At 31.2% G+C, this 18,251-nt stretch overlaps 9 protein-coding genes across 9 annotated transcripts; 7 read left to right on the top strand and 2 right to left on the bottom strand. All coding sequences in view use genetic code 12, as the record gives it.

The window, feature by feature from the left end:
* Positions 1-95: 95 nt before the first annotated feature.
* On the bottom strand, positions 96-3,485 carry RJT21DRAFT_120858 (uncharacterized protein). Its single transcript, XM_064881873.1, has one exon. It carries the CDS (start codon positions 3,105-3,107, stop codon positions 228-230), a length of 2,880 nt encoding a protein of 959 aa, XP_064737558.1. The 5' UTR covers positions 3,108-3,485; the 3' UTR covers positions 96-227.
* Positions 3,486-5,641, bottom strand: CPY1 (carboxypeptidase C). Its single transcript, XM_064881872.1, has one exon. The coding sequence runs from the start codon at positions 5,504-5,506 to the stop codon at positions 3,875-3,877; it is 1,632 nt and encodes a 543-aa protein (XP_064737557.1). The 5' UTR covers positions 5,507-5,641; the 3' UTR covers positions 3,486-3,874.
* A 228-nt stretch (positions 5,642-5,869) lies between these two features.
* Positions 5,870-7,673, top strand: PRR2 (Prr2p). The gene has a single exon (XM_064884386.1). It carries the CDS (start codon positions 6,232-6,234, stop codon positions 7,294-7,296), a length of 1,065 nt encoding a protein of 354 aa, XP_064737556.1. The 5' UTR covers positions 5,870-6,231; the 3' UTR covers positions 7,297-7,673.
* On the top strand, positions 7,449-9,171 carry SHM1 (glycine hydroxymethyltransferase). Its single transcript, XM_064884385.1, has one exon. The coding sequence runs from the start codon at positions 7,602-7,604 to the stop codon at positions 9,084-9,086; it is 1,485 nt and encodes a 494-aa protein (XP_064737555.1). The 5' UTR covers positions 7,449-7,601; the 3' UTR covers positions 9,087-9,171.
* On the top strand, positions 9,172-11,380 carry RJT21DRAFT_37810 (uncharacterized protein). The gene has a single exon (XM_064884387.1). The coding sequence runs from the start codon at positions 9,257-9,259 to the stop codon at positions 11,264-11,266; it is 2,010 nt and encodes a 669-aa protein (XP_064737554.1). The 5' UTR covers positions 9,172-9,256; the 3' UTR covers positions 11,267-11,380.
* RJT21DRAFT_132992 (uncharacterized protein) lies at positions 11,352-11,951 on the top strand (the record flags this gene model as incomplete). Its single annotated transcript, XM_064883165.1, has 1 exon — positions 11,352-11,951. One exon carries the CDS (start codon positions 11,352-11,354, stop codon positions 11,763-11,765), a length of 414 nt encoding a protein of 137 aa, XP_064737553.1. The 3' UTR covers positions 11,766-11,951.
* Positions 11,952-12,881: 930 nt separating this feature from the next.
* Positions 12,882-14,163, top strand: RJT21DRAFT_126928 (uncharacterized protein; the record flags this gene model as incomplete). Its single annotated transcript, XM_064882881.1, has 3 exons — positions 12,882-13,361; positions 13,427-13,557; positions 14,129-14,163. The coding sequence occupies exons 1-3, from the start codon at positions 12,997-12,999 to the stop codon at positions 14,161-14,163; spliced, it is 531 nt and encodes a 176-aa protein (XP_064737552.1). The 5' UTR covers positions 12,882-12,996.
* A 581-nt stretch (positions 14,164-14,744) lies between these two features.
* On the top strand, positions 14,745-15,534 carry RJT21DRAFT_120855 (uncharacterized protein). Its single transcript, XM_064881871.1, has one exon. It carries the CDS (start codon positions 14,807-14,809, stop codon positions 15,476-15,478), a length of 672 nt encoding a protein of 223 aa, XP_064737551.1. The 5' UTR covers positions 14,745-14,806; the 3' UTR covers positions 15,479-15,534.
* Positions 15,535-16,231: 697 nt separating this feature from the next.
* RJT21DRAFT_5078 (uncharacterized protein) lies at positions 16,232-18,106 on the top strand (the record flags this gene model as incomplete). The annotated part of the gene is made up of 1 exon (XM_064884864.1): positions 16,232-18,106. The coding sequence occupies one exon, from the start codon at positions 16,232-16,234 to the stop codon at positions 18,104-18,106; it is 1,875 nt and encodes a 624-aa protein (XP_064737550.1).
* Between the last annotated feature and the right edge of the window lie 145 nt (positions 18,107-18,251).

Raw genomic sequence — 18,251 nt, 5'->3', positions numbered from 1 at the left:
TGAATTAATTTTTTTTTTATTTTTATTTTTAAATTTTAGCGATGCGACATTTACAAAAAGCGGGCGCTACACAAATTTTGCAATCATTACAATAATTATACAATAAATATAAAATTAATATACTATTAATATACAATTAATATACAATTAATGGGTATATACATAGATTAAAACTAAGATTAATACTCAGATTAATCCTCTATAGTAAAATGATAATTTTCCAGACATTAAGCTTCTATATTAAACGATACCTTCTCTTGATTCTCAAGTGCCTTTAAAGTTCTCCATTTCTCCTTATCATATTCTCCAATGACGGCACTGGGTAAAGAACTAATTCTAGATCGTTCGGATCCTGGATTAGTATCTAAATCCCAAAAATCAATCGGTTCTTCACCTATATATGGAGCTGAACCAACAGATAAGGCTGGAACTTCAGATAATTCTGATGATAACTTTGTGGTTGGAATTGACATATTAAAGGTAGGAATTGATGAATTATTTCTATGATGAGATTTAGTAGTATATAAAATAGATTTTAATGATTTTCTAGGTGAACCTGATCTTGATGAAACATTAGATTTTACTGATAAAGTATTGGATATAACTGAATTACTATGTTTATGACTATTTGAATTAATCATTGATTCAGAATTAATTCCAGCACTTAATCTTCTTGATTTCCTTCTTAATGATGAAGCAATTCGTTTAGGACTTTCCCATAATCGTTTAATTGGAGAATGTTCTGATTTAGTCAGTTCATTATTTTCTTCTTCAACATATGCCTCTGGTGGTGTAGAATATGGTCTTAATGTAACACTCAGTGAAATTATTGATGAATCAGGAATTTGGGTATTAAGTTTTGCATTACTTGAATCACTTAGATTCCTAAATGTATGCAATGAAGGAGCACTATATGATCTACTCACTGATGATATTCTTGTATTATTAACATTAGCATTATTCATTTGTTTAGAACTTGACGTCGTTTGAATATCTGACAAATTATCAATATTATCAACTATTCCTTCCTTTGGTGGTAATAAATAATCTCCAGAAATCTCAGTATTTGCTCCATTATTTTGTAATAAAGTAAGATTATAATCGGAAACAACGTGTGATAAACCTGGTACATTAAGGCTAGCACCATTTCTATTAAGATTCTCTTGATATGCTTCTGAATGATTATTCCATTCATCTAATGAAATTGTATTAACTCCAGAGGCATTTCGAGATACTTTCCAATTCAAACTGGTATCAGTTGAAGATGGGGGAATTCTTTCAAGTCCATTCAATACCAAGGGATATTCTTCGTCTTGCTTCGTGTGAGGTTTTATTGAGCCATACAGTTTTCCTGTTATTTGGCCCTTTTGGTTTATGGATTTATTATTGGGTGGTATAGAATATCCTTGATCAAATCCATTGAAATCTGTTTCATTCACAGAATGACTATCAAATTCATTACTTAAATATGGTAAATTTGTACTATCAATTGATTTTCTGGATCCAGAATCTTCTACTTCTCCAACTGGACTTAATGATGGACCTAAATTATAAACTGAATCATCTTTAATTATAGTATTATATGGTGGCTCAGGATTATTGGTGGGATTTATAAATGCTTCTTGTTTACGTTTAGATTCCATTATGGGACTCTCACCACTCTTTAAAACTGAGGGAAGTAAACTTTCATTGACTTGTGAAAGGAAATGTCTTTCACCATTCATTGATATTAACTTTTGCTTTGACTTTTGATTGGTAGAATTATTTATGCAACTGGTAGATTTGGATCTTCTGGTAAGATCAGTACTCTTCTGATTATTATCAAATTGTTCAAGTTCATCTAATAATATTCGAGAGGCATTATTTGATGAACAATTTGAATTTAATAATGATACACTTCTAGATATTCCATTTACTGAATTTTCTGTATATAAAGTAGAAAGTGAAGCCTTTGAAGTACTCTCAGTAATTTTACCTTCACTTATACTATTCCTAAGATTAGGCATTGATTTACCAATATTTTGTGATGATTTGATAGTAGATTTATTACCATTTAAATTCGGTATAGTTGAAATACTATTGGTATGTCTCAAATCATAAGTTAATTTTGGTATATTAGTAGATGTAGCTAAGTTTAGATTGGATCTTGATCTTCCAGCGAAAAGTCCAAATCTAGTCTTGTATAATAAATCAGGAGATGATTGTGCTTTGACTAAATCTTGTTTGATGAACATTGAATTCAAACCAGTTGACATCCAATTATTTGTATCGTAGTCAAGAAGGGTTCTATCAAAACTTTGAATTTCAATTGACTTTTTTAAGATGAAATCTAATTCAGCAGCAGATTCTTCATTATTTGAAATAATATTTTGGTTGTTGTTATCATTGTTATTTTTATTATTTTTGTTGTTATTATTCTTATTGGTTATTCTAGATATTTGATTGTTTATATCATTATTGGTGATGGTATTGCCTATGAGGGTTTGTTCACTAATCCTTTTAGAGAGATAATTAGTGAAAGGGATTTGTTGTTGACGTTCATGGGCTTTTTCTAGAGCCTCTAAATTTGTAGGTGAATTTATATAGGTATCCTTCTTATTATTTGAATGTACAACGTGAGTTCTATTTGAAGAAGTTTCTGAATGAGATGAATTTTCAATATCTTGATTGTATTGTTGTTTAAGTATTGAGAAGTATTGTATAAGCAGTAATATTTGTGATAATGCAATAAATATAATATTGACAATGAATATAACACTAAGGATTATATTCCAATGAGGTGGTGGATGAATTCCATTTGGTTTGGGTATAAATTGGAATTTGTTACCTATGAATTGTACTATAAGATAAATTCCTGTGACTATATAAAATAATGATAATATGATATAACTAATGATTTGTAATAAATATTGATAACCTCGGAAACTTAACCAAATTAAATTAAATAAAGTTATACATAATAATACCAATCCTGATATATCATAAATTAATAAAGGAATATAAGAATTAATATTGTCCACTTGAACCAATAATCCAATTATTGAAGTTGCAATTGAGCAAGCAATAACAATTAGATATATTAGTATGATGGGTAATTTGTATCTCATTGATGATGTATTTTACTGGAACTCATGGATGTTGATAGGAGTTAAATTAATATTTATATGAAGTTATCGTTCGTCAAAAGTGAATAATTAAATTGAATTTATTGAAATGAATAATTGAAATGAATAATTGAAATGAATAATTGAAATGAAATTCGTCAAGATGATGTTTATCTATTGTTATATAACTAAATACGATAGTTAAGCTTGAATAAGTTAGTGTATAGTTCAAATATAATGATTTGTTTCGAGAAGGTTTCACTATTGACATATACTCTTCGCAAACACAAAACAAATTTGTTTAGTACCTAATTGTTTCCCCGTCACTCAAACACGACAATGTATATGTCGAACTTTAAATCAGCTTCTCTTCGTCCCTTAGATCGATTTAAGTAAATACAATACTAATGGTAACTCATTGCAACAAAAGATGGCTAAAGTTACAAAACATGAAAAACATTAAAGAATTGAATGTTTATACATTGCCTAATTAGGAAGTTGCTGCGTTTTTGGGTGTGAAAAATCTAATTGCTAACAATGCCGAAAAAGAACGACTAAGCGCCCTCAATGTCACGTCACTTGACGATCCCACTACTATACAATTTAAAAACAATAAGATAAATGTATGTATGTTGTCTTTTTGAGAGTGCACTTCAATTGTTAAGTCAATGAAATAAATAATAGAGTAACATATATAAAATAATAATAATAATAACTAAGAACTAATAACTAATAATCAATCGATTAATAGTAGTAATAACTAGTGGAAACTAAAATTTGTAGTCACCACTTAACCATCTGTTAACCATATCTAAAGAACTTTCAGGTTGATCATATGGAACCATATGTCCACCACCAAAGACTCTTAAGAAAGTAAAATGTTTATAATTCTTAACTTCACCAGCTGGTTTACCATTAACTTCCCATGATTTTACTGGAGCTTTAGAGAATCCAGCTGATCCGGACCATTCTAATGCATTAGTCCAAGCTTGATTACCTAACCAATTACAAATGAAATCTTTATCACCAGCATAAATTAAAACTGGAACATCAGATTCTAATAAATTAATAACATTCTTATAGTATGGTTTCATCCAATCACCAGCTAATAAAAAGTTTCTATTAATATCAAAATTACATGATTCATATTCATCAACTTCAACTCCTAAAGCGGCTTTAACATCTTCAAGATTTAAATATTGATCAATATATTCTAAATCAGAATAACATAAATTAGATCCTTCACACATAGTTCTAATATCATAAACATTTCTACCAGTTCTTTGATAAGGACCCATTTCAGCATTATTACAATAAATTGATGCTGGAACACATGACCAAATAGATTCTGATTCATAACAACTCTTAATTAATGATGTACATCTTGGAATAGCATCAGTCATACCTTGACATTCTTCTGGTGATAAAACTGATGGTTCACCACCTTCACCACAAGCCATTGGTTCATAATATTCATATTGAACTAATGGATCAGTTAATCCATTACCAATTAAAACTGAAGTTAAATTAAATGTACGTTCTTCATGAGATAAGATTTCTGAAGCAAAAACAGGAATATAATGACCAGCATAAGATTCACCAGCAATATGGAATGGTAAATTATTATATTGAGGGAATTGTTTAAAGAATAATTCTAAGAATGCGTAAACATCTTTACCAGCAGCAATGGTATTTGAAACGGATTCAGAAGAATAAGAGTAACCAACATTAACAGGTTGATCTAAGAAAATAACAGAAGCATTATTATTCCAAGCACTTGGATTAAATTTTGGTTTAATACCAGCAGTAATTGAAGATGGACCTAATTCAAAAAATAAACCAGTAAGTGATGAACAACCTGGACCACCATTTAACCATAAAACAACAGGATCATTCTTTGGATCATTTCTTGATTCAAAAAACCAATAAAAGAAATGTTTATCTTCTTCTTCAACATCTAAATAACCAGAATATTGTTTAACAGTATCAACTCCTAAAGATTCAGGAGTTGATTTTACTCTTAATTGATGACCTGGGAATTTTTTATCAGTAACATGAACATCAAATTTACCTTTACCTTTAGTTGCTTTCTTTGGATTTGATTTAAAATTTAAATTAGTAACTGATTGAGGAAATTGTAAAATTAAATCCAGCCAAATTTTCTTAGTTTCTTCAGAAATTGATTCTAAAGGTTCATTAAAATAATTTGCAATAGCGGTTACAATATTACCATTAAGAGCAGATTGAGCAAATTTATCCATTTGACTATTAAAAGCATTACCATAATGTTCTAAATTTAATAATTGTTGAGGATTAGCAAATGATGGAATGGATAACGCATTGGAGTTACCAATGGCACAAGCCGCAGCTAATAAAGTAGTAACTGATATAGATAATCTCATATTAATTTATAGAATATCAATGACAATTACAAACTTAGTATTGGAATTGAATTGAAGTTGAGATATATATATCAATTACAAATATTAATTATAAGAAAAGAAGAAAGGAGAAATAAGAGATATGAAATTTAATATAGATGGTTATCTTTTTGTTCACAAACAGGGTGACAATGAGCAATAAAAATGGCTTGTCGTATTGCCCATTTTGCCTCTCACTAAAATTCAATGTCTAGTGAGTAAAAATCCCCTAATCGGCTACTATTTTTAGTGAAAGAAAAAAAAGTCATTAAGAATTATGGGGGAAAGTCTGACCTTCTCTTTCATCCGCCGCCGCTTACCCCCAGCCAAGTAAGGAATATCGTACAAAATAGGAAATACACCTCCAAAAGGGTACCGGACCTCCTTCCTAATCCGGCCTGTTTCGGGCCATTTTAGTAAATGGCTACAAAAGTTTCCCGGTTTGTATGCAGGGATATCTTCTCATATTGTAATGGAAAGTAGTGTACTTTGGTGAGTGTTCCTTATGCAGGCACTAAATTTGTTCTAATACAAAATCTACTAGTGGAGCATATGGATAAATTACTACTTTAGTATTTAAATCCTATCTATGGAGAAACTATCTTAATAAAAGAATAAACTTAACGTCAATTTTCAATTAGCGACATTAGTAATAAATAATAATATTAAAGATAATAAACTTTACATTCTCCTTCCTTAAGATCTAAATGGGATTATTTTCAAGATCTTCAAAACATGAGTTGACCCAATTGAATTCATCTAATTCATTAAATAAGTCTACTTCTTCATTAAGTTCTAAAAATTCAACTAATAATCTAAAATTTTCCAGAAATGATATAAGAATAAATCAGGTAGGTGATGGAGTTTCCGGTAGAGTAGATCTATTTAGATCAAGATCATCACCTGAATTTAAATATGCTGTCAAAACTTATCATTCTAAAGAAATGTATGAAACGAAATCTGAATATAAAGATAGAGTACTTTATGAATATAATACTCTACGTCATCTAGATCATGAGAATATTATTCAAGTATATAAATATGATGTTTCATTTAATGGTTTAACTGTTAAAACGTTCATGGAAGCAGGAAGTCCAAATTTATATCAATTAATCAAATCTACTCCAAAAGATAAATTAGATCCATTAGGAATGCAATGCGTTTGGAAACAAGTTTGTCAAGGTGTAAAATATCTTCATGATCATGATATATGTCATCGAGATCTTAAATTAGAAAATTTAATTGTAGATATATCAACTCGTACGGTGAAAATTATCGATTTGGTTACAGCAGCTGATGTCCATCAAAATAAACAAGCAATTGGTTTAGTAGGTTCACCTACTTATTTTGCACCTGAAACCCTTGAAAAAATTCGGTATGATGGTAAAAAAGCCGATATTTGGTCTTTAGGTATAATTCTTTATTATTTATTAAATAAAAAGTTCCCTTGGAAATCTGCCAAAATTTCCGATGAAAGATATTTCGCTTTCATTCAACCTAATCCAGAATATGATCAACAATCCGCAGATATACTACCGAATCCTATATATGATGAAAAGACACATTTAGAAATTGGTAAACCTTCAGTACTTCGATATTTACCATCACATTCTCTTTCGCTCACGAGTCAAATTTTTGAATCTGACCCTGATAAAAGATGTGGAATAGATAATTTCTATGCTGATGAATGGTTTAATTCCATACTATTCTGTCATAAGGGTATAAAATGTGGAGTCAATCATACTATTATATTTAAAGATCATGAAACTTAACTCTGATGTTAAAAGAGTTGACTCTGGATGAATCCTTTTAATCCTTGACTCTGCTCCAAAGTCCATATGACTCTGAATCAACTCTTCGCATAAGCTTTTATTTTGCGGGGACACATTAAGTTTTATTTACAACCGGAGTCTGAAGCACGTGACTTGGCCGCAACGGGATATATTTTTTTCTGGAATGTCCAAAAGCGATGTGTCATAGCGAGGGTTGAAAAATTATAAGAGGTTTATAAAATCTACTATTTTTAAAGTTTATAGATACTATACAATTAGGTGGTTAACTTAGTAATAATTGAACAATGCTTTCTGCCAGTTTACGTTCATTAAGAACTCAATCTACCAGGCAAATCCCTGGTATGATTACTAGAAGACATTATGCATTATCATCTAATGCACTTAACTTGATCTCTAAATCAGTTTCTGAAGTAGATCCAGAAATGGCTGATATCTTAAATCAAGAGAAACAAAGACAAAAGAATTCAATTACTTTAATTCCTTCTGAAAATTTCACTTCTAAAGCTGTTATGGATTTGTTAGGTTCTGAAATGCAAAATAAATATTCTGAAGGTTATCCAGGTGAAAGATATTATGGTGGGAATGAAATTATTGATAAAGCTGAAAGATTATGTCAAAAGAGAGCTTTAGAAGCTTTTGACTTAGATCCTGAACAATGGGGTGTTAATGTTCAACCATTATCCGGAGCACCAGCTAATTTATATGCTTATTCCGCTATATTAGAAGTTGGTGATAGAATTATGGGTTTAGATTTACCTCATGGTGGTCATTTATCTCATGGTTATCAAACTCCTTCATCAAAAATCTCTTATGTCTCCAAATATTTCCAAACTATGCCTTATAGATTAAATGAAAAGACTGGTATTATTGATTATGATACTTTAGAAGCTAATGCTATTTTATTTAGACCTAAGGTTATTGTCGCTGGTGCCTCAGCTTATTCTAGAGTTATTGATTATAAGAGAATGAAAGCTATTGCTAATAAAGTTGGTGCTTACTTATTAAGTGATATGGCTCATATTTCTGGTTTAGTATCAGCTGGAGTTACTGAATCTCCTTTCCCATATTCTGATATTGTTACTACTACTACTCATAAATCTTTAAGAGGTCCAAGAGGGGCAATGATCTTCTTTAGAAAGGGTATAAAAAAGGTTACTAAAAAGGGTAAAGAAATTCATTATGATTTAGAAAGAAAAATTAATTTCTCAGTATTCCCTGCTCATCAAGGTGGTCCACATAATCATACCATTTCAGCATTAGCAGTTGCATTAAAGCAAACTCAATATCCAGAATACAAACAATATCAACAAGATGTTATTGATAATGCAAAGACATTTGCTGATGCTTTAGTATCTAAAGGTTTCAAATTAGTTTCAGATGGTACTGATACTCATTTAATCTTAGTTGATTTAAGATCAAAAAATATTGATGGTGCAAGAGTTGAAGGTGTTTTAGAAAGAGCTAATATTGCTGCTAATAAAAATACTGTTCCTGGTGATACTTCAGCTTTATTCCCATCTGGTTTAAGAGTTGGTACTCCTGCCATGACTACAAGAGGTTTTGGTAAAGAAGAATTTGATAAAGTTGCTGGATTTATTGATAGAGCTGTTGAAATCTCATTAAACTTGAAAGCTCAAGAACAAGGGAAAGTACCAAAGGAATTACTTGCTTCATTCAAATCTTTAGCCAATGAAAGTTCAGAAGTCAAAGCTTTAGGTGAAGAAGTTGCCGCCTGGGTCTCAACTTATCCTGTTCCAGGAGATTTCTAAAGATCTATTCTATAATACTTATACATAATGAACAATTCTTAATTTCCTAAATTTGTACGAAATTTACGCGTGACCATTGGACTTGTATTTATCTTCGCGAAATTTATGCATAATTTGGCTGCGAACTTCTGTAATTTCATCTTTTAACCACTATCTCTTCACCTTCAGCAATGCAAGAATACATCGATAAACCGTTAGTTCAATCATCAATAGAATTTCTAATTGATGAGATAAACGAGGGGGGCGATTACAACCTCTTTGTTTATTATGATGATTGTGAAGCACAATGGAAAAGAAAATTAAATTCAAAAAGAATACTTAATTCAGCTAGTTCAGATGATGACGACTTGTGGTTAAATAGGTTAAAATTATCTTTCATTTTAAGTCGATTTCATTTAGCAGCCATAGCTAGACCTTCTATACTTGCGTTGGATAAACTGTATCTTTCTTCACATGATTTTGTTAAAGACTACGCCAAACTATCAGACTTAATACAGACGGAGATCCTTACATATATACACGGAAAGTATCGTTCAAGTATTCACTTTAGGTACTTCCGCTTTAAACTAAATTCAATATTTAAATTATCCAGTTCATTTTCGGTTCCTTTGCCTTTAACTTCCTACAAAAGTAATTATTCTAGTTTAATAAATAACTACAATCCAACAGTATTAGACAAATATTGCCTAATTCATCCTAATTTAAATGATGTTCTGCTTAGAATTACACAGGACTTAATGATTAACTTTAAATTAGATATAAAGAAAATAAATGAAAATGGATATGGAAATAACTATTTCAGTACATCTCGGTATGACATGATGATGGCAGCTGAGCAAGCTATCGAACCTATTTTGGAATATTTCAGGCCTTCAGTTGGAAATTTCTCATTTGAAAGAGAAGATTACCATAATAATTTGTCAATACCGAATTATACTATCTGTTTCGATAAAGATAATGTACGACTTAGGATTCCTATAGAATTTAGGATTAAAGGTATTAAAAATGTAATCGATCAGGGAAACGGAAATTCAATCAATCAAATATTGATACAAGTGAGTTATCAAATGCTTGAAACAGCTTCAGACGTTGCTTTAATAATAGAAAACGAGTTTATAATTGTCTTAAAGATAACCCATGAAAATTATAATAGCAAGATAAATGTTTCAAGAATAGGAAATGATCTTGTTTATCCAATTAATTTCGATTTTGCTATTTTTGAACATGGATCAAGGGTCAGTTTGACAGCAATCATGGCAACGATTATTAATAGCCGAATGGTCAATATTGATCAAGATATTAATGTCAAAATGGAAAAATTAAGATCATGGGTGCAAAAGGCTGATGTTGAAATAAAACGTGATGATAATGAAAGATATAAAATTGTCGAAGACTTCTATAAAGTAAACTTTAAGAAATTTAAATTTAACAAAGTAAAGAAAGAGTATAAAAACTCTGAATTTGAAATCCCTAAAGCTTATCATATTCGCCTTCGTAACTTGGAAAATTCTTATAGAACTATTCCAGAACGTCAATTTAAAATTGTATTAATTCTCCAAGATGTTACAGAGAAGACGAGGGATCAATTTAATTCTCAAGTCGTTTTAGTTCGCTATATTGGTCCTGGAGTAAATCACAATAAGTTATTTGTTCTCAAGGTTTATAATCCTGTTTTTAGAAGGAGTTCAGAATCATCTTGTCAAAATGAATTAAATAAAGCATTAGTATTTGCATTAACCATGCATCAGAGAGAAATTGATGCTTTTAAAATCTTGACAAAGGAAAACCCTCAAGGAATATCCATGTTAGTTCCAAACAGTACTGAACATAACAATGGATATATACCATATATCTTAGATTATGGATATTTAAAGTGGAAAAGTCCACTTATTGGATATTATATTTTAGAGCAATACCTTGCAGAAGATACATCAAGGATAACCAAAGACGAAGCTTGGATATTGGCTGAAAGGGCCCTTAAATACCTCCATAATAAAGGGTTATTACATGGAAATATTAAAAGATCCCATATAATTTATGCTAATGGTCAAATCTATTTTATAGATTTTGGTCAATGTAGATTATCCAAGTTTAGCTATGATGAATATAATATTGACTTCGAATTGGCTAAGAAATTCGAAATGGATACATTGAAGAGAATAATCGATAATGAATGGTAGTTGTCTAGTTAAATCCTATAAAATTAAATTCAATAAACTTGTAAAATCATTGAACCCTTAGGTTGATTAGAAATTATTCTTTAATATGAGAGATATTGCCAATATAATTCCAACTTTTGAAAATAGTAAGACTATTGCATCATTAACATTACTTGATCGTGAACAATTCCTTAATAGTACTTTAGTTAAATCACCAAAGAATTACACTTTATCTCATTTTAAAGATAATGAAAGTCCAATTCAACAATTATTACATTCTTCAAATAATGGACATCATAATAAAGAAGAATTATCAACTAGTTATAGTACTAATACTATTAAAGAAGAAGATGAAGAAGAAGATATTGATGTTAATGATGCATTATTTCATATGGAAAAAAATGATTCAGAGACTAAAGTTGAAACTCCAAACTTTTCTAATGATTCATTTCAAATTATTAAAGAAAAGCCAACTAGAATTAGAGTCCATGAAGTTTCCAATGGTGTCCTTTTGGTTTAGATTCCTTGTATTTAGATTTGCTATTATTATATTTGCAATAGCTATATATTTTTATTTCTACTATTATTATTTTTAATGTTGTGTTTTCTAGTTTATTCTAGTATTAGTATTTTTGTTAATGTATCTATCTTAATATTGTATAAACCATTTGTAAAATTAATTATGTTTAAGAAAACGTTAGTTTTACTATGTAAATAAGGATAAGGATAAGGATAAGGATAAGGATAACTTTATTTAGATATTAAATGCAGGCTTATTGATTGGGCTATAGAATATTGTAGAAATGATGTAATAGTTTTAGCTAATGTTTGGCTTAAGTTCAAACAAGCTGTTTTCAATATTTTTAGCTCTAACCTTGCCCATCATGTAAGAATACAATTGGCCCTCATCTGGATCTCCTGCTGGTATACCAGGTATATCTGGAGCACCAGGATATAAATAGTACACGACTTTGGTTACAATATATATATAAATAATTACAAACTTCTTCCACTAATTTATAAAATAGTAACTGTGTAACGATATATGCAAGTCCCCCATATTTATACTTTTGCCAAAGTGGAGAGAAAACTTTTCAGTCAGCGTGAATGAACATCCAATCTCGTACCAGTATTATTATGTGTAATTAAACTTGCAGCCAAATCTACCACAACGTAATCTTAGGTCGTTTCCGGCTCAAATATTTAAACAGGTGACTTTTTACGCGCGCACTACTACCCGAAAAGGTAGACTTTGGAGGGTAGAACAAAAAGGCTCCTGTTTTCTTCGCAGTCTAACATCTTTTCGCAGCTTCTACCTGGCAACTATCAATAAAGTATTACTACTAAATGGCACCAGCCATCACCAGCCAATTTTATTCATTGTCAAGCATTTTAGGCTCTCGTCATCTTAGTGTGACTCCTCAATTATGATCTGGATGATTTTTAGTTGAATCAATTCCTTTCTCTCAACATGACCTGCTATCTGGTTCACGATAGTAGAATCAATCAGTAAATCATTTTAGTATCCATAATTACAATTCATAATTACAATTCGTAGTATATATTGATAACTAAACTAGGAGTCTACGTGGTATATAAACTAAACTTATTTTTGAAACCTTACGAGCATGTTGATTTAAGATTGAACTTTTTTTGGTGAGGTTCCTGAGAGAGGAACGGCAGCGGCTATATTTTGAAATTTCAACTACTCTACTCTTCTCTTCTAAAACACGTTAAAGATTAACAACAAAATGAATATTTTCAGTCTGATCAAGAAAGTGGTTAAGGAATCAATCCCAGGATTCTTATACATCGTTGGTTTAGCTGCAAGCCAAATTTCTGATTCTTTTCAAGTTATTTTCCCTAACAAGGTGTGGGAGAGGGTCAATAAAATACTATTGATTATATGTGGATTCTTAGGTATCGGAGCTTATTTCATTGAAAAACGTCAAAATCCAAATGATTTAAATGATCTCAGACAACATTTTAATGTTGCTAATGAAAATTCCGTTATATCCAAAGTGACACGTTATGATCCCTATTTGAGTGAAACAAATCAACGCTCATTGATTAATAAAGTGGATGGATTAGAAAGAGATGTTACTAATTTAAAGAGGTAAATGGATACCGTATATGATCGGCTTGGAATTCCATTGGAGTTGGATCCAGTTCCAGTTCCAGTTCGAGCTCAACAATAAATAATCCAGCTTATGAACATGAATTAGTTTATGGTGATTTAGATGATTTAGAAGATCAAGAAATTGCTGTTAATATTGAAGAATTAGTTGAAGAAGGTTTCTCTTTCTTTGTTGGTCACTCTGTTAGGTTTATTTTCACTTAATGCTGAATATTTTATCAAGCCCAAACTACACAGTAGAAAACTCAAATTGATGCAAATCAGGGTAACTTGTTTGCCGAGATGATACAAATTAGCCGACAATCATTCCAAAACCAATATTGATAGAGATTCTAATATTTAATTCAGCAATTAAAAAATTGATACTAAGACTTGTTAGTATTTGAGATAAACATAATGTATAATTAATTTCAGTACGGCCTCAATAGATTAAAGCCGATATACAAATGTCGTACTAATTCCTGGATTTAAGGCAAACTCTACAAGACTTGCTATAAATTTCATCAAAGTAACTATAACAAAATTCCGTTAATTAGATAGAAAACCTGTATTTATGGGATTTTTCGGGTCTAAATGATACTGTATAAATATACGGTAAAGCCTACGAAATGTACTTAGATTTATATAGAATTATGCAATATACTTAATGTAAAGACAAGAACGATTACTTGGCTAAAGTCCACCTGTAGCATTGTTATGGTATTGGACCTTAAATGGTCATCTACCGTGCCAACATAGGCACCAAGGTTGGCCTAAATTGGCTAATCAAGCTTTAGGTTGATTAGAACTTACACGGAAATAGGTTGCCACACGACAGACGGAATGACTGCATATTAATTGTTGCCAAATATATAGAGTAAATAGTTGCGAAAAAGGGCAAGAATACCATCGCATAAATTAATTCATTACCCCTAAAACTACAAACTACATCATTTCCTACGAGCTTTCTTCTTATTTACAAATATGAAATATTTAGTATTATACAAGTTGCTTGACTTCATAATTACTGACAGGATAACATGCTTAAATTCCTCCGTACTGTTGCCCAAAATAGCCTCCAGCTTGGAATCTTTGCCTGATGAAATTTTGACGCAAATTATAGACCACTTGAACCAACTCGATGTACTTGACCTCAGTCTTGTCAACTCAAGATTACACCTGCTATGCATGAATAAATTATACAAGAGAAAATTAAGTTTTATGCTGCCTGACGGTGCCATCATTCATCGGAAATTGAATACATTTACACATACAAATTTCTCAATAGATAATTCGGGATTATTCCAAGATGTGAAATTTAGAGAATCAGTTTTTTTGGCGTTTATAAATTTTAATACTTGTAATATAGATAGATACGATAAATTGAAAGATTTGAACTATTATGTCTACAATTAAATCACAGCTACGTTGATCAGATAAAGCAAATGGCAAATAAACTAGGAAACATAAGAAACGTGGAACTTTTATTAAATGAACCAAACATCATCAGGGTACTACTGGAATTACAGGGAATATTTCCAGGAGTAAGATCTTTAGCTTTCAATATTTCTACTGAAAGCCAATTTCCTTTGCATTCAATCCTACCATTATTTTGTCCTGAAAAAATCAAAGAAATTCAAATACGCACTAATAGTTGTTACTTACATGAATACTTCATAAATTTGATAAAATTATTCCCAAATATAGAGACGCTTATCGTGAATTGCATGACAAGATTCCTTTCAAATGAATCTTTGCAACTGTTGTCTAATACTCGCCTTCAGAAGTTTAGTCTATCTGTTGACTATGCAATACCGCGGGTTCACTACTATATTGGTTTAGCCAAGGACTTGCTTAAGAATTGTGGTTCGACTCTTCAACTTGTCAAGTTTAGCACGTGTCCATCAACATTTTTAGTAATCGACTTGTTTTATGGCCCAAAGGTAAATGACTATAAAGAAGTCAAGCAACACATTAGAAGCTTAGTAGACTGGGTAAAAGAAAGATTACATGAATATCCAAGACTACAATATTTCACATTTTACAATTATCTGTTCTTTATAGACAGACAAGTAGAGCCATGTCAATGGATTGAAATCAGTGGATGGGAGTTGTGAAATCCATGCAAAATTCTTCAGTATAGTATCAAAGCTTTTTAACTTAGAATGAAAAATCACAGACATACATTCTGTATGGAGAAGTAGAAGTAATCAGAATTTGTATTATACACCTTTAACCATCACTATAACCACGACCCCTTAAAGTGTTCCTTACTCAAACTACTTAGAATTTTCTAACCATTTTAGTATTACTGAACGGGATAAAAGGAATGATGGCACGCTATCTACAGAATTTACAACCAACTTAGATGAGTTTAACCCAACCGGATCAAAAGAAAACGTCAAAGAAGTAAAAATTGAATTGTTATATAAGCTAATACATCTTAGAAGATAATTGTTTAGAGATAAATCGAGATGAACCATTAGGAAAAGGCTCTAATGGTTTATTAGGTAATACATATAATTCAATTAGTGTGCGCAAAACAAAGACTTATCGCGAATAATCTCTATTTTATGCTGCAAAAAGATGTTTTAAACGAACCTTTCTATAACACTGAATCTTTGTAGAATCTACCAATTCAATACATTTAAATCTAGATTAGAATTTTATTAATTTCATATCTGGAAACTAGTAGTCAAAAAAAAAATGCAATTCAATAATCCCAATAGTCGGGTCTAGATTGCCTGTACACTTCTATGCGATATTACGTACCCAAACGTTAGAATTCAAAATCTCTCAATTGAAAAAGTTCACATTATGTTGTTTAATCGTTTTTCTAAATATGCTTATATCCAAAGAATCATTAAATCATGCTGGTTGAGTCTTGGCCCAAAGAACTTATGATCAATGAAGATCTCATTAAAAAGTCGATTGAATCTCTGGTTAAACATTACAGCGACCCTACGTTTCTACTTTTAGACGAGAGACGAGACTCTGAGGCAATTAAAAATTGGGAGGCAGAGCTTGAAGAGTTGAAGAGAGAAATCCATGCTTGCAAATATGGTAGAGTGTATAAAAATAGAATAAGATTGGCGTTCTTACTTACATGTTTCCCTTTTATAAGTTTAAGGAATAAGGAATTAACATTGGATCGCTTATATACATCGTCTCCTCAGTTTGCTCAAGACTTAGAAGTTATGAGCGATAAAGTTTTGAGTCGCATATGTCGTTATTGTCCAGTTGATTATTCTAACTTTGTTGAAAATATATTCTTCCTGACATGTTTCTTAAGATTTCCATTTCGCTCCCAACAGCGTGTTCCTTACTCAAAATACTTAGAATTTCCTAACCATTTCGGTATTACTGAAAGGGATAAAATGAATGATGGTGATACTCTCTCCATAGAATTCACATCCCACATCGACGAATTTTACCCCAAACTTCATATTCAAGCAAAAAAGCTTGATGATCCTGATTTAGAACTGATGATTAAGGACCTTAAAATTGATGTACACACAATAAAACGAACGGGATATTTCCTTGCTAACATTGGAGTTGGAGGAGGGAGCATTAGTACAGATCCATATGTTGCATTTAAATATTGTTTTTTCAGGCCCATCACAAAGCTATTAAGTTACTACTATCCAACTTTTGATTGTGAACAAACTCATGGAATAGAACTATTTCCTACAGTTCAACCACCTACCTTTAGTTTCACAACCGATAACCATAATGTGCCTGTAATTATGAGATATGCGGGCTTACATAAAAATTTCAATAAAGCTAAAAGACATAAAGATATATTTTCAGTGTCTGTAGATGTTAGACGACTTGTCAATGAACTCTTATATCTGATGATATACAGCCGGTCATTAATGGGATTTGCGCTTGATGTAGATTCTGTATTAGTGATAAGAATATTATCATCCAAAGTAGTTGATACTGTAGTGAACCCTAAAGATGGAACCATTAGCAAGGAATTAGATTACGAAGTATTTTTATTGGATCACAGCCTCCATTATCCAATGCTTGGCCTTATCTTGAGTGCTTTCCTCGATAATTATTTTAAGACTACTGCTTCCAACTCTGTTGAAATCACTAGAGAGATAAGAAGAAAATTAAGAAGTGAGTCTGAAGAACTCGAAGCTTCCAGGCAAAGTAAAATAGAATTTGTTAAAAGACAATACCTGGAACAGTTTGACTACGTTGATCCCGCGGTAGGAGGGTTTTCTAATAAAGCGTTCCCAAGCTTGTTCATAAAGGCAGAGTATTATGACAAGGTATGGGCTCTTCAATTAGTAGAGACATTTACTTCCTCAGATTTTGAAATAGCGAAGGGGCTGACCTTGATCGACAGAGAGGATATCGTACATACATTCAAAGGTGAATTAGATGGTAGAAGTGGCACTTTATATGTGTACAAAGTATCGTATATCCACGATGAAAATGAAGACTTTTACAAGTTGGTTTCAATATCTCTTAATCGATTTTTAAGCCATGTGGTAGAATGTATTTCCAAATTTGGTAAGTATAAGAAAGACTGGTTTAACATTAAGTACTTTGATACTGTCAATGATAGTTTCCGATGTGCTTATTATGAACGCGAGGATATAAGTGGATTTTCTTTACTACTATTTTACGATGCGGAGGAGCTTGATGAAGATGATAAAATTGAGGAATATAAAGGTGATCCACCGGACTTATTTGGCAATGGGATCAAAAAGAAGCGTCAAAAGTTGAAGTGAAGAATTTGTAAGGGTACATTTCTAGTTTTGGTATATACTTGCTGTTTTATTCTTTACGCGTCTCCTCTATTATTTGGTTTATAGCACAGTATAACTCTAATGTACGGCTATGGAAGTGTTCAACCTTCTTGTATATTCAAAACTA

The sequence above is a fragment of the Scheffersomyces amazonensis genome (assembly GCF_036850825.1).
Source record: "Scheffersomyces amazonensis strain UFMG-HMD-26.3 chromosome Unknown RJT21scaffold_4, whole genome shotgun sequence".
NCBI lineage: Eukaryota > Fungi > Ascomycota > Pichiomycetes > Serinales > Debaryomycetaceae > Scheffersomyces > Scheffersomyces amazonensis.
Note: the sequence above shows the minus strand (reverse complement) of the source record. Positions and strands in the feature narration are given on the sequence as shown.